The 15,518-nt window shown below is 54.0% G+C and overlaps 1 protein-coding gene across 1 annotated transcript in view; it reads left to right on the plus strand.

The window, feature by feature from the left end:
* Window positions 1–12,984, plus strand: part of SOX13 (SRY-box transcription factor 13) — a 45,544-nt gene extending 32,560 nt beyond the window's left edge. Inside the window, 12 exon segments of the mRNA XM_036015766.1 lie at window positions 788–899; window positions 995–1,081; window positions 4,519–4,691; window positions 5,129–5,197; window positions 5,590–5,704; window positions 8,020–8,105; window positions 8,239–8,401; window positions 8,803–8,912; window positions 9,052–9,154; window positions 9,420–9,563; window positions 10,366–10,582; window positions 11,214–12,984. Of these exon segments, the coding sequence (XP_035871659.1) occupies window positions 788–899; window positions 995–1,081; window positions 4,519–4,691; window positions 5,129–5,197; window positions 5,590–5,704; window positions 8,020–8,105; window positions 8,239–8,401; window positions 8,803–8,912; window positions 9,052–9,154; window positions 9,420–9,563; window positions 10,366–10,582; window positions 11,214–11,475 (1,641 nt within the window). The 3' untranslated portion in view covers window positions 11,476–12,984.
* The last annotated feature ends 2,534 nt before the right edge of the window (window positions 12,985–15,518 follow it).

Here is a 15,518-nt window from a genome sequence, read left to right on the forward strand (position 1 = left end):
CTTAGAGATAATCTAACAGCTTTTTTGTCTGAGTTAAGAAAACCAGTCTGATTACTGAAGCCAGAGGTAAATTGCTGTTTAGGACTGTACAGTTGCTCGTCCTCAAAACGAAGGAGCTGAGAGCTACATGAGCAGTAAGGATTCTTGCAGCTCTTAAAAATTCTGTCATTCCATGTGAGACGTGTAGAAAGGGAATATATAATTAAAAGCCAAATGAGAAAATAGAAGAGGTTCAGGGTGCTGAGAAGGCGTCCAGCCTGGAAGAGTATCTGGGAGGGAGTTAGGAGGCTGGGTGGTTATCAAGGAAGACTTCCTGGAGGAGTAGGGCCCCAAGCTGGACCTTAAAGAATGGAGAGGAATCAGTGAGAAGAGCAGAGGGGTCAATGTCTGAAGAAGAGGGGCCCCTTGGAGTAAGTGGCCTAGCTGGGGTGGTAGGTATATGCAAGGGACTAATAATTAACAGCTGGCTTTGGGCCCCCGACTGCTGTGGCAAACCTCATTGACATGCATTAACTCCCTATGCCAGGGATGGTGTGAGTCCATTTTCAGCAGAGGTGAGTCAGGTTCAGGGAAGTTCAGGGACTCATGTGGGTTCAAGCACCTTGTGAGTCACTGAGCCAGGTCTCTTGTCTTTCAACCCTTTATTCTTTTCAGTATATCGGGCAAAGTCAGAACAAAGGAAGGTGGGGAGGGAGGGCCCTACAGTGTAAATCTGCAGGGTGCTCAGCCACTTTTGCAGCCTGTGCCCTCCCCCAGAAGTGACAGTGACATACAGTGTGCCTTATAGGATTGCAGCTCACCGGAGAGCAATGGGTCTCCGGAGCCCAAAAAACCAGGAGGCTCTGAGGCTGCTTCTGGGAGCCAGGAGAAGCTGGACTTCAGCCGAAATTTAAAAGAAGGTAAGATGCCTGCTCTAGTTAGAGGCAGGGGTCTGGGGCAGGGGTTGGGGGGCAGGTGTTAGGACCGTGGGTCCTTATCCTTTGATGTCTTCTAGTCGTGCCGGCCATTGAGAAGCTGCTGTCCAGTGACTGGAAGGAGAGATTTCTGGGAAGGAACTCTGTGGAAACAAAAGATGTCAAAGGTGAAGGCCATGGGGGTGGGCAGGGGAGGGATGTCTGAACCCCTCCCTGTGCCTTCTCCCAGCCTGGCCATGCAGTCTGGGCTGACAGGGCAATCCTTGGGGCTCCTGGTGCCGTCGGTGCCGTGCTGACTCCTGCCTGGCCGTGGGTCGGCATAGCCCTCAGCCAGGGACCAAGCATTAGGTCTGGCTCCCTCCCACGTAGGAGCAGCCTGGTGGGGATCAGATCCCATGGATGTGGGTGTGGGCTCTTACCGGGGACCCTTGTGACCTTGGGCATATCATTGCCACTTCCCAGAAGTAACTACAAAATGATCAGAGTATTCCCTTAAACTTTTGAAAATAAATTCTAGGCTGGCAGGATCTCACTAAGTTAAATTAAAGGGCTTCTTAGTGGGTTGATTAAAAGGATTATTTTCCAGTGCAGTTGATCACACTCACAGAGGGCACTTTATTTATTTGCAAGAGAAAAGAACCAAATTGAATACATACAGGATGTATGGGAACTGCACATTCATGAGAGCCAGAGACCCACGTGCATGAGAGTTCAGAGACAGACAGGGAGCCTGGGTACGTGAGACCCTCTGAGCTGAGGACAAGGCGGGGTGCCCCTTGGGTGCTTCCCAGTGTCATTGCAGGATGCTAAGAAGAGCAGATGTTTAGTGAATAAAAATTTGCCTGGTACAGGCGGATCAAAAGAGATTATTTCTGATAGTCTATTATTATGGGCAAAGCCCCTAATTCAAGTTCTTCTAGGTAGTTAAAAGAGAGGGTGAGAAGTTTCTTTTGAGCCTGACGCTAAAATTGCCTTTAGCTCAAAATAACCTGCATACCACTGGGGACATCTTGGGGTGGCTTGTTCTGAACCTCTGCAGTTCCCTCCTCAGAAAGTTCCCTGGAACTTTCACATTCCAGAAGATGGGCTGACAGACCATTCTGCATATCATTAAACCAGTCTGATCTTGAGAAGAGTTCAGTTAAATTTGTATCTCATTTCAGGAGGCAGAGGTGCCAGTGGGCTCCCAGAGTTAAGCCCATGGTGCAAACAGTCAGGTATTTAATAAGAGGCAACTGCAGAAACAAAACAAAGGTTAATGATTAAAGCAGACTGTAATCTCGGTTTCTGAGTGCCGAGGGCAGGTGAGCAAGAACTCTAGATGCCCGGGTGAAGGGTCTTCAGACGAAGTGAAGGCAGGCACTTGCAGTCCAGCGGGTTCTCCCGGGCTGCGGCGTGAGTGTCTTTGGCGACCCCTCTGCGGCGGGCACCACGCTTGTCTGCAGGCGAGCTGTCGTGATTTCTGTGAAGTCCACACCAGGTGGTCCCACGTTAGCCTCTGTGGCCTTGGGAAAAGGGCGGTCCAGTTCTCCGTGGTTCCAAGTCAGAGGGTGGGAACGTGAAAATGTCAGTTTGGGGAGTGACAGCCAAATACTTAAGAAAACTGGAAGAACTCAGGATCCAGTCCAGTTTATAGGTAGAGAATTTTAAAAACTCAAAAGGCAATAAACACCACTAGAATCTAATATTATAGTTTCTACTGAAACAGATTTTCTCTCTAAAATCACCCCCATTTTTACCAAAGATAACCAAATTAAGGCATGAAAAATAAGTCTGGTTTCGATAAACTTGGCCTGATTATTTGTGTAAGTCCAGCAAGAATAGCAACCACATAGTCTCTTTTAAATCTGCTTTGCTGGAATTTAAAAAAAATTAAAGATTCCATTTATTTATTTTTAGAGAGAAGGGAGGAGAGGGAGAGAAACAGTGGTGTACAAGAGTTACATTAATCGGTTGCCTCTCGAGTGCCCCCAGCTGGGGACCTGGCCCACAGCCCAAGCATGTGCCTTGGCTTGACTCGGAATCAGACTGGCGACCTTCTGGTTTGCAGGCCAGCTCTCCATGCACTGAGCCACACCAGCCAGGGTGCTGCTGGAACTTTTCATAAGGAATCTTCAAATTGAATTTGATAAGGCCTCTCAAGGCCTGAGACACTAAAGTAAGGACTTAACCATCAGCCACTGCCTGTATAGTTAGTGCCTTTAGGTTTGGGTGGGTTCCTCTCTTCTGGGGTTTCTACACTTGCCAAGAAGTGACATTTTTTACTCACATGGCAATGCTGCTGGGAACCCTGAAAGCAGGGTGCCAGCCCTGTATTTCCAAAGGTGTTTATTGGCTTCCATAAGTTATGTCAACCTTAATTCCTTAAAGCTGTCTGTTTATATCTGAGCCTATGCATCTCACTCAGATATGACATTTCCATGAAAGCCTTGTGATAAAGCCAGTTCCCAGTTGCGCCCTGTTGTAAAGGGAAGGGATTCTTACTGAACTTATGCAAATACCATGTTGCCATAAAATAATAATACTTATTAAGAGTTTCCAAATTCTGGAGGGGTCAGGTAGGGAGAAATATATCACCGTTTCAGTATTGCTTACCAAGGTATAATTTACCAATTGCTAAGTCATAAGTAGTTTAAGAGAAACAAATTTCCTCTTCTCTGGAAAACAACAGCTTTAAAAAAATCAGTAATCCCAAACAAAAAAGTCGTAAAATCAGTTCATCCATTTCTGTGTAGTTAAACTCGTTCTGCTTGAATCTGGTTTTGCCACCAGTTCTCTTGACCTTGCCTGATGGCGGAGGGTGATAGAGTCGGTGAGAATTCCAGGTTTGCAAGGCCGTCCTTCAAGGTTCATGTGATTTGCTCAGGGAAGTGGGTGTCTCCATCACAGAGGGCACTTTAAAATAATGCAGATGTCAAGGCTCCACCCGCATCTACTGAATGAGAACCCCAGAGGGTGGGGGCCTGGGCATCTGTTTTCCAAAGGCTTCCCGAGTAATTCCGATGCAAATCATCTGTGGCCTGGCATTTTCTACATCTGACATTAGCTAAATCGGAGGGAAGGGAAGCACTAACAATGGTTGGTTGAGGACCATGTGCCAGTTCCTGGACTAAAAGTTTGACATTCATCGCCCCTTTAACCCTTACAGCAACCCCTTGAAGAGATGATTAGTGTGCTTATTTGTAGAATAAGAAATCTCAAGTGCAGAGAAGTTGGTGACTTGCCCAAGAGCTCACAGGCAGGATGGGTTGAAAGAGGGATCTGACTCCAATCTCTGTTGCTCCAAAACCTGAGCATGTGCTGCTGGGCCGCTCCTGGGGGATGGTTATGCACCCCGACTCGTGGCCCTGGGCATGTGAGGGTGGGCTGAGATGCCCCACCGCCAGCATTCTCAGTGGCTGGTGGAAGCATGTCCAGGATAGCTAGTTGCCAGATAGCAAGATGAAGGGCCCTTCCAGGGCAAGGCTCAAGTGTCCTTCACCTCTGTGGCTCAGCCCCTAACAGGCCTGGGTCAGAGCAGTTGATCAGTAAATAGCAGATGATGGACGGCTAGATAGATGACTAAACAAAAATTCTTGGTGGTGGCCATTTCACTCTGGAGCAGGGACCCAGGAGAGCCTGGCAGAGAAGGAACTCCAGCTTCTGGTCATGATCCATCAGCTGTCCACCTTGCGGGACCAGCTTCTGACAGCCCACTCAGAGCAGAAGAACATGGCGGCCATGCTCTTTGAGAAGCAGCAGCAGCAGATGGAGCTGGCCCGGCAGCAGCAGGAACAGGTAGGCCTAGCTTGGCAGCTGGCTTTCTTTCAGGAACATGGTCTCTCAGGGCCTACAGGGAGCACCTCTGGGGGCAGCCCAGACATTACAGGCTGAAGCCTGGGGCAGGTGGAGAGGGCGCTGTTAGGGGAGGGACCATGGGCCCACCTGAAAGAGTCCCACTTCTGGCTATTCATAAGCCTTATGGGGGTCAGGGGCTGGAGGGATGCTGAAGGGTCCTGCCCAGTTCCATCCCTGGCCTCTGAGGGAAGGTTGAGCTCCCAGCAAAAGGAGGATACATTCTGAAGGTTGGCTGTTGTGCTTCTTGCCCCGCTCAGTTCTCCTCCATGTTTGCACTCTCAGAAGGTAGGGTGTGTGGCTGGGGCCCAGAAGACTCTGGGAGGTGGGGCCTGGGGGCCTAAGCCCATGCCACCTTTGCCTACTCTTTCCTCTGCCAGATTGCTAAGCAGCAGCAACAGCTAATTCAGCAGCAGCACAAAATCAACCTCCTTCAGCAGCAGATCCAGGTGATAAGAGGGGGAGGGCTGGGCGATGGGAGAGCTGGAGGCTCAGGGGTTGATACCTGCCCAGAGAGGTGCTGAGGACAGGGAGGGACAGGCAGAATCACTCAGGCATGGCCCCGAGGAGGGGGGTCTTTCCTGTTCTGTTCCCCTCTCCTGTCTTCTTCCCCTATTTCAAGGGAGTGGGTCCCAAAATGCCTTCCTCCCCAGCTGGGACCTGAGGGCAGGCAGACGGGGGCCCCTGGAGGCGGTATGGGGTCAGACACATCCTTTGGAAGACTGTCCCTGACCTGAGCTCTGTGCCTCTCATCCCCGGGTCCACCCTCTGTCTGGGGCTGGCCACAGCTGGGTAGCCATTTGAGCGTCTGGGGGCTCACACAGGGTTTCTTTGCTCTCAGCAGGTCAACATGCCTTATGTCATGATCCCGGCCTTCCCCCCAAGCCACCAACCTCTACCTGTCACCCCTGACTCCCAGCTGGCTTTGCCCATTCAGCCAATCCCTTGCAAACCAGGTGAGCATGCGACGGGTGGTCCTGAGGTGATTACGGAAAGGAGCCCGGAGCCACACTCGTCCATCGTTGTGCAGGGTAGCCCTTCCGGGCCTTGCTCTGGGGTCTGTCCAGTGGAAGAATGATCCCCTGTGTCTGGATGTCACTGGGAGAAGCAGAAACAGTGCATCGGAAACCATAAAGCGCTTTCCACGTTTAGCCACCCTGGGTCTCTCCTCCCCGGTTCTGGTACAGTTACTGTGCCGGAATGTTAACGTTTTGAACATTAACTGAGATCTGTGTCTCCCAAATTCACACTTCTGTTCATGCCCCGACCGTGACAACTCTTGCCCTCTGCCCTGTTACTGAAACTCAGTGACCACAAATGAGCACTGACCACATGTCAGATGCTGTGAGGTTGCAGGATGACTGGCAGGGTGATAAAATGTGAACTTTGAGCTCAGGAATTTACGGTCTGGGGAGGGAGGAAGAAGGCTGCCAGCAACTGGGGAATGTAGAAAGGTCTGCTGAGGAGGCGGCGCTTGACTGGGTCCTGGGAGAGTGCATTGGTGAGGTGGAGCTGGGAGCTGAGGGCAGGGGACACCGGAAAGGCAGTGCAGGCAGAGGCCCTGGGACCTGAGACAGTCACTGTCGAGGAGAGTGCGTGACAGGGTAATGGGGACCAGGCATGGACTTGGGGGTTTATTCTGTGGAATGTGGGCGTGCTTGAGCCCTTGAACAGAGGCTGTGCTGTGACATGGCCGTGGGTGATGGGGAATGGAGAGCAGGCCAACAGAAGGCAGAACTGGGCAGGTGTCTGTTGAGGTGATTCTAGCAATAGGAGGTGATGATTCTAGCAATAGAAGGTGACAGCTTGAGTGAGGGTAGGGTAGTGACAGTAGGATGGAGGCAGAGGTAGAATTATTAGGCCACAGTCACTGATTCTTTGAAGGGTCATGGGGACAGGGCAGAGACTGTGATGGCCCCAGGATGGGGGGTAGCTTCTAAGTCAGCTCCTCTGGCCCACCCTCCCTGGTCCGTGGGCAGGGGAAGGCAGGGGAAGTCCAGCGGGGTGGTGAGTTCCTACAGTTCCACCATCAAGCCTGTAGGCCGTGAGCAACGTCATTGGTTGGCCCCACTGACTCGGTTCACCTTGAGGGAAGATTGCAGTGGGAAGGGGGAAGACAGGGCAACAGCACGAAACCACTGCAGTTCCAGGTGACCATGGAGCCAGAGGCACGGGGGTGAGGAGAGCAGGGGCCTGGTCAGGGAGGGGACGCATACTTTCTGGACCAGGGAGGCAGGAAATAAGCTGTGGAAGACCTGGACTGGCCAGGCTGCCCCTTGCTTCGTTTGATCCAAGATTCTAGTAAGGAGGGGGCCTGCAGGCTGCCAGATGCCCCTTCCTGTAGCTGAGTGAGCAGTCCCAGCTCACAGGCCTTGGACCGCGCCCCATTGCCTATAGCATGGAGTCCAGACTCCAGAGCTCAGCCTTCACATGCCTCTGAGCCCACCTTGCCTGTCCTGTGCCAGTCTCCTTTCCCACACCTGGCTTTCACACCCCACCACTGCGCATGCCCTGCCTGCGGGCGTGAGCTCATGTCTCAGCTGCCCACGAGAAGCCCGTGCCAGTCCCTCCATCCGGAACAAAGTTCTCTCGCATACACTCCATCTCCTGAGCCCGTATCCCACGGGCTCTGTGGTTAGTGATTTGTATACATAGCTGCATCTCCATCTGAACTGTCAACTCCTGGACTCTGGGCCTGGTTGAAGAAACTGAGATAGACGAGGAAGAAGAGAGAGTGCCATGCAGAGGGGAGAGCACAAATTGTGGAGTATGGAGGACCCGGGTTCAAACATCAGCACTCCCAATGATGAACTTGTGGGCAACTTGAACTCCTCTAGGTCTCAGTTTCTTTATCTGTAAGATGGAATCATGTATTAAGCACCTATTATATACCACACAGTGAGGATTATTGCGAGAGAATGCACTGGAGACAGGGTACACAGAAGGTAGCTGCTTTTGTACCCTGCACGTAGTAGGTACAAGTATTGGTAGTGAACATGGTATTTCTGTTCTCATTTCACCTAGGTTTGGGACTCCAGGCTCGATGGGTTGTGAAGGGCAGGACAGGGGACGATGCCTGCTGGCGTACAGGGCAGTGGCAGGGAGGGCTCCGAGGTCCTGACAGTACTCTGGGGCCAGGGTGAGCCGTGGCTGGAAGCAGGCTGGGCCAGCTCCAGGCCTCTGTCCACTTTGTGCTGCTGGGGCTCACCAAGCAGGGTATCTGCTGTTCTGTGCTCAGCCAGGCCTTTTCTCCTTGCCGTCTTTTCCACAGTGGAGTATCCGCTGCAGCTGCTGCACAGCCCCCCTGCCCCAGCCGTGAAGAGGCCTGGGGCCATGGCCGCCCACCATCCCCTGCAGGTACTGTGCCGTCTGCTCCCTAGCTGGGCTGGCTGGCTGCCACTTTGTCTCTCCTGGGTATGCTTCTCCTGTCTCTCCCTCTCTGGGGATCTACATTAGTGTCTCTCATCCGCTGCCTCTGGGTCTGCCCTAGGAGCCCTCCCAGCCCCTGAACCTCACAGCCAAGCCCAAGGCCCCCGAGCTGCCCAACACCTCCAGCTCCCCCAGCCTGAAGATGAGCAGCTACGGGCCCCGCCCCCCCAGCCATGGGACTGCCACGAGGGACCTGCAGTCCAGCCCCCCCAGCCTGCCTTTGGGTAAGCTTTCTCCCTGCTTCACCTTTCCCTTAGCCCTCTCTAGGGGAGTCAAGAGGGCATGATATGACCTTGGGAATGACCCTTTCCCTCGGTAGGTTAGACTTGCTCTAGTCAGCCCCTTGTAGTTTCAGCATTCAATGTCTCAGAAGGCGCCCTTCTCTGCCCCACCATATCTGCCTGGGCACCCCAGCCTCTGGTGGTTCGGGCCGCTGGGTCGCACAGTCTCAGGGCCCGCTACCCTTTTTCTAGTCTGCTGGCACGACAGGCAGGGTGAATGGCACTCCCTTGAGAATGTGCAGTGCGACGGCCCTGGGAAGGGACAGGAGGAGCACCAGAGGGGCGGGGCATGAACTGGGGTGACCCCTCAGCTCCCTTCTGCGTGCCTTCCCCTCCCCTCGTAGGCTTCCTTGGTGAAGGGGACGCTGTCACCAAGGCCATCCAGGATGCTCGACAGCTGCTGCACGGCCACAGCGGGGCCTTGGAAAGCTCCCCCAACATGCCCTTCCGTAAGGTATGGGCCCCCTTCCCTGCACCTGGGAGCAGGGGATAGATGGCAGGGGTGGAAGACAGAGTGTGAGGCCACCAAGGTGGCGGGGGGCGGGGAAGGAAGTGAGGACACAGAGAGGCTGATGTACAGGTTGCCCCGTCAGTCCCAGGACCTTGTCAGCCTGGACACATCCCCAGTCAAGGAGCAGCTGGAGGAGCGCTGTGTGCACCCACTGGAGGAAGCCATGCTGGGCTGTGATGTGGACGGTGAGGCGCAGGGCACTGGGCTGATGGGCAGGAGGGCCACCTCTGCTTCCCACCAGGGCCAGGGTGGGCACGTCATGCTTGTTTCCTGTCCCTTCTCTCCCTTTGTCTGTGGAGTCCCTGTAGTATCTGTCTCTGGGTCCCTGGGTGCTGTGGGAGCCCTCCAGCACTCCCTAGTGGTCAGTGTGGTGTGTTTGTTTCTGCTGGTCCTGGAGGACTGTCCTTACCCTACACCAGCTGCCCTGCTGACTCCACCCCTGTCCCCCAGGCTCCCGCCACTTCCCTGAGTCCCGGAACAGCAGCCACATCAAGAGACCCATGAATGCCTTCATGGTGTGGGCCAAAGATGAGCGGAGGAAGATCCTCCAAGCCTTCCCGGACATGCACAACTCCAGCATCAGCAAGATCCTTGGTAAGGGCCATTGGGCCAGGCCTGTGGGAGCTCTGGAGCTCCAGGAACCGTTGTCCGGCAGGACATGGTTGAGGAGCCAGCTGGGTCTGTTTGGGGCTTGCTTGATAGTCCCCACCGCGTTGAACTCTGTGGAATCGGATGGGGCAGCTGAGTCCCAGGGTCTTGTACCATTGTCTGGCTCTTTTGCCAGCAGCTGCACCTGAACTTAAGGAGTGTGCGTGTGTTCATACATGCACCTGTGAGAGAGAGCACCTCCTCCCATCTCTGCCTAACTAACCTGTTCTACTGACAAGAAGGAAATAGGAGATACTCGTGGTTTGGGGCTGCAGTAGAAAGGTTTTTCAATGAGGTGCCCTGATTGGAGGGTGGGATGGAGGGTGGGGCGGAAGAGGTCAGTTGTTCTCAAGACCAGGACTCCTCCGATGTCTGTGCATGCCTCTTATGGGCACAGATATTTTGTCCTGAGCAGGAAGCCTTTTTTTATCAGTGGGCTTCAGTAGCTGGTCTTTTGTTGAAGCAAATAATGCAGAGCAGAGGCCTCCCAGCAGTTGTGGGTGTATCTTGTGCTGGGAAGTATCTTAAGCTGGCGGTTGGATGTCTATGTACATGCCAACTTCATTGTATCATTTGCTCAACACCCAAGGAGCATCCACACTGGGCCAGGCTCTTGCTGAGTGCTTACACACACATGTGGGAGCCCAGACCTTCTCGGCCCCTCCAGGGCCTGCAGGGGGTTGGGGTGGTTGGCAGAGCTAACCTAGATAAGCTAGTGCTGATTGCTTGCCCCTGGGGGCTGGGCCAGGCTCCCGTTGGAAGTCCATGACCAACCAGGAGAAGCAGCCCTACTACGAGGAACAGGCAAGGCTGAGCCGGCAGCACCTGGAGAAGTACCCCGACTACAAGTACAAGCCACGGCCCAAGCGCACTTGCATCGTGGAGGGCAAGCGGCTACGGGTAGGCGAGTACAAGGCCCTGATGAGGACCCGACGCCAGGATGCCCGCCAGAACTACATGACCCCGTGAGCAGGCCCTCCCCAGGCTGCTGAGACTCTGCACGTGTGCGAGAGGCTGGGTGTTAATGTGCGGCTCGCTTGTGTGTGTGACTGCAGGACTGCTGTGCCTGTGTGTCTGTTGGCTGTGTGTGAGTGTAGGTGTGTGCGTGAGCATTATCTCTGTGTGGCTGGGCCTCCGTTTATAACTGCAGGGGTGACTGTGTGGTCGGTACCTAGTGTCTCAGGATATAAGCTTGTGACAGTGAGTTGGAGGGCTGCTGTGTACCTGGAGAAATGTGCCTGTGGATTCCTTTTCTGACAAACTCAGTAAAAATTCAGGGCCCCCCCGCCAAAACCAAGGTGTTCATCATACAGAGGATTCCTGACTTGACAAAAGCATTTAAATATACAATTTGCAAAAGTGGGATTCACACACGTCCTCCAGGAATATCTTTGAAGACATATGTTCAGGCTGTAGCTGACAAGGGATGTGGGTGTCAGAGAGCAGCCCAGGGGCACAGAGTGTGTGTCTCGGAGCCAAAAGGGGGTGAGGTGAGGGGGTGAGGTGAGAGGGCTCGGCCTGAGGAGGCCTGGATGGGAGTTGGGTGGGGGTGGGGGTGAAGTTGCTTCTGTAACCCGCCTCTTGTCTACCCCGAAGCCCGCAGGCGGGCCAGGTGCAGATGAGCTCCCCAGATGTCCTGTACCCTCGGGTGGCACAGACCGTGGTGGAGCACTATGTGCCCCGAAGCCTGGACCCCAACATGCCTGTCATCGTGAACACCTGCAGCCTCAGGGAGGAGGCCGAGTCCACCGAGGACAGGCACTCGGTGGCTGATGGCGAGATGTACCGGTACAGCGAGGACGAGGACTCGGAGGGCGAGGAGAAGAGCGATGGGGAGTTGGTGGTGCTCACGGACTGATCTCCTGGAGAAGACCTGGCCCCGAGCCGAGGGGTGCAGCCAGCCCACTGGGACTGTGTTGGTACTTGGACTTCGGTGTGCCAGGAGATGGCACAGCTACGTACTTGTAGATACAGGCCCCTTCCCCACCACACCTGCAGGCACACCTGAAGAACTGTTGGCATAAGTGGGCAGGGCCTGCACGGCGGTGACAGCTGAGCTGGCTGAGCTCCTTGGTCCTTGGGGCTCATAGCCAGGGGATACTGTATGACCCTCCCCTACCGCAGGTCTACCCTCCCCAGGCGTATGGCAGCTCCACACCTGTCTCCCTGGAGCACACGCTTTGTTTCCACCCTTGTCCTGGCTGGACCAGCCACCATGGGACCAGCACCCCCACACCCTGTCTACATCCACACATTGCTCCTCCATCACCAGGATCACTTTGCACTTGGTGCAAAAAGATCTGGCTGTCCCTCTGTTTTTATCTTCTGCGAAACCTGTTGTGCCTCTGGCTGCTGTGCGTGTGCACTCGTGTGCGTGTTTCTTCTCTCATTGGTTGCATATTTATTGCGTGCCCACTGTGTGCCAGGCGCTGTTGCTGACCTCCTGTGGGTGTGTCTCTTGATGCCACTCTTGCTTCTCTGGGGGCCTCATCTGTGTTCTCTGTCCCCATATTGCTACCTCTTTGTCAGTCTGGGTGTCTCAGGTTCTGTGTGTCCTTGTCTCTCTGCAGGGCTGTGTTTGTGTCTTTCCCTTCCTTGGCCTCTGACTGTGCCCGCTGGCCACTCTGGGTCTCTGAAGGCCCCCGGGCCACCCTGACCTCCCCTGCCCACCTCTTCACCCCCTCACTGACTCTCACTGGTGGGTTCCCACAGAGCCATTTTTAGCTCTGAGCAGCATGGGAATGTGCTCAGCCTCCCCGGGAGCTCCCCCTGGTGCCCCAGACCCCGGTCCCAATCTGGGGGCCAGGAGTGGGAGCAGGAGCACTGGCAGTGCCCCCTTCCTGCTGGCGCCGGAAGCCCTGGAGAGCAGGTTCCTGTGGCAGCTGGTCTCCATTCCTCGGAGCAGGGTGTCGGGGTGGGGTGGGGTGGGAGTGGGGGGGCCCCCTGAGAATGGGGACAAGGCCCATTCTCCATCCCTGCCTACCCACCTCTCACACAGCTTTGCCCTCACCTGCCTGTCCCTCCAGCTACACTGGGGGACATGCCTCTGTTCCCGACCACTTGCACCAGTTACTTCCTTAGGAAAATGAAACCCCGCCGGCATGACTCCAAAGATCCAGGTGGGTCAGAGTGGGAAGGGAACCCCAAGTCCCACAGGGACGGATGTGGAGTCTGCCTATGCCCCATCATCTCCCCGAAGCCCAACTTCTCTCCAGGCTGTTTCTTTTTTTATGACTGTAAACATAGATAGTGCTTTATTTTGTTAATAATAAGATAATGATGAGTAACTTAACCAGCACATTTCTCCTGTTTACACTTGGGAAGTTTTTTGTTTTCTGTTGGTATAATAAAAACCAACCATTTCAGAGTTTGGCCCTTGCGTGGGGAATGGGGGCAGGCTCAAGTCAAGCAGTCCTACATGTGCCACCAGCCCAGGCATCACTGCCCCCTGCTGGCAGCCTGAGGGAGCTTCAGGCCTGTGACCCAAGAGGAATACCTGAAGCAAGCAAGGGAGGCTCTGACCCACCTCCCACACTCCTCTCCCTACCCCTGGCCCCAGAGCCCAGAGCGCGCACTCTGAATGAGAGAGATACTGCCCTTTCCTCAAGGAGGCGAGCCAGAGCCAGAGCCAGAGCCCGCCCTCGAAAGCTGTCCGCGCAGACCCTAAGAGCACAGTGGTGAAAGTGCTGTCATGAGTGAGGAAGTTTGGGTTCTTCCCAGATCTAGCCACGTGGCCTTGTGCATGTGTGTGTTGGGAGTGGAGGTGTCAGAACTCCCCTTGGACCTCACTGTCTTTGTCCCAAAATGAGGAGGTTAAGCCTTATCCGTGGTCCTTCTTTTGGAGAAGCCCTTTGAGAAGCTAATGAAAACCATGGACCCTCCATCATCCCAGAAAAATGCTCACATGGACACCCCAAACTCCTCTTCTGCATAAGCTCCTAAGACACTGATTAATGAGCAGGGTCTCTGGTGTGTTTCAGGGCTGTATCTGTGACCTTTAGCTTTTTTTTTTCTTTTTTAATCGAGGATACGTTTATTGATTCTAGAGAAATAGTGACATGAGAGAAAAGCATCGATCAGTTGCCTCCCATACATGCCCCAACTGGGAATCGAACCTACAATCTTTTAGTGCATGGGACAACGCTCCAACCAATGGAGCCACCTGGCTAGGGCTGTGCCCTTATGCTTTGAATGAGGATTTCAAAGAGCTTTATATTGCACTAGGGGAAATAACAGTCTATTAGGCCTGGAATGGCTAGGTAAGAGATTTAAATTCAAGATACATACTAACAGGGATCAATAAAAAGACTTAACTCCTGTGGTTAAAAAACTTATCCTGTTAATATGGAACGGGCAGCAAAGCCGAATTCCCAGTTCTTGGGAAAGATCTGAGTTGGAGTAATAGAGGCACGTGCTCACAAAAAGGTCATGAGCCAGTGTACACCACACAGTCCTGGCCCCTAAACAGAAAAGGCCGTTGTCACACTGAAGGGACCCAAAGACAGGTACCCTGCACGGAAGAAGAGGACTGGAGGGGCCATGTATCAGAGGTGTGGCTGAGAGGGTCAGGGATGGTTAGCCCCGAAAAGAGGAGGCTGAGGCAGGGCATAAAGGGTGACACTGCTTTCTTCAGAGGTGGGCAAACACAGTCTGCGGGTTAGGAGGTAGAACTGGCTTCTTGATGCTTTTCGAGGGTCATTTTTTGGCTTAACAAAAACAACTTTTGACAAAAATGTTCAAAGTGGTAGTGAACTTTCCAACACAGGAAGTATTCCAGCAGAGTCCGGGTGGGGGCAGGGGGCATTACTGGAAAAGAGGATACGAAGCAGGAGAGGTGAGAGAAGTTAGGTGTGGTTGATTTCAGGGCCATGAACTTGGAACTGAAGACTCCCCAACAATTAGAGTCCCAGCCCTTTGAACTAGGGACCATCTTGGCTGCTCACCTTTGCAGGTTTTCCCCAGCCCAGCCTCCCAGAGCTTTGGGCCTTCTCTCCTTGGCCCTCCCTACGCCATGTCTCCACAGCATAGCCCAGCTTCCCTGGGCACTTGAGAAGATGCAGGCGGTCCTTGGGAAAAGCAGCAGGGCTGCTTGCAGCACCTGCCCTCTGGTGGTCACATGGAGGAGTTGCTTATTTCCTGTCCACCTACCCCCATCTTGTGTCCACTACCAGCCGAGCTCCAAACCAAATGCAAGAGCCCAGTCAGGACTCTCCCAGGTAGGCTCACCCTCATCCCCTGCCAGTCCTGAGTTCCTCTCGGTTCCCTGTTCCCAGGTCTTCTGTGGCCTTGGGAGCCTGAGGCCAGCACTGCCCACTTCCCACTCCAGGAATGCTGTTACCAGATAGGGGCCTGGTCCTGAGCAGGTCTGCCTAGGGCCAGGTGTACTGTGTGGGTTCCTGACTTCGTGTAGGGAAGATTTCACACAAGTCCAGGCGAGCAGTGAAGCAAGGAAGGGCTTAGCAAAGCAGCAGCAACAGGAGAGCCTGGGCTGGGCTGCTTTAGCTCACTGGGACGTCAGAGAAAAGGGGGCCTTGAAGACAGGGTCAGGGGACCAGCCTGGGCCAAGCACCAGCCACCCATTGCCTTAAGAGTTTAGGGGACAGGTGCCTGTGAAGAAAGAAGTGGAGGAAGAAGGGAAAGGAATGACTTGGGCTGCTTCCTAGGAGTCCTTGCTGGGTCTTTTGTCTTCAGGCTTCTCTCTCTCTTGCAAGCAGGAATCTTGGGGGACACCTCAGGGGAGGGTTTCAGCAGAGTATTCCTCTCTTCTCCAGGTGTGCCCTTTTAGGGTCATGGTCTCCGGATTGGTCAGTGCTAGGCTAGGGTCTTTAAATATTGCAGTAGGTCTTGGATTTGACCACCTGGTTATGCTGTTTCAGGGCCTGGAGCCAAATACAACTGAGG

Source organism: Phyllostomus discolor, chromosome 14, assembly GCF_004126475.2.
Source record: "Phyllostomus discolor isolate MPI-MPIP mPhyDis1 chromosome 14, mPhyDis1.pri.v3, whole genome shotgun sequence".
Classification (NCBI taxonomy): domain Eukaryota; kingdom Metazoa; phylum Chordata; class Mammalia; order Chiroptera; family Phyllostomidae; genus Phyllostomus; species Phyllostomus discolor.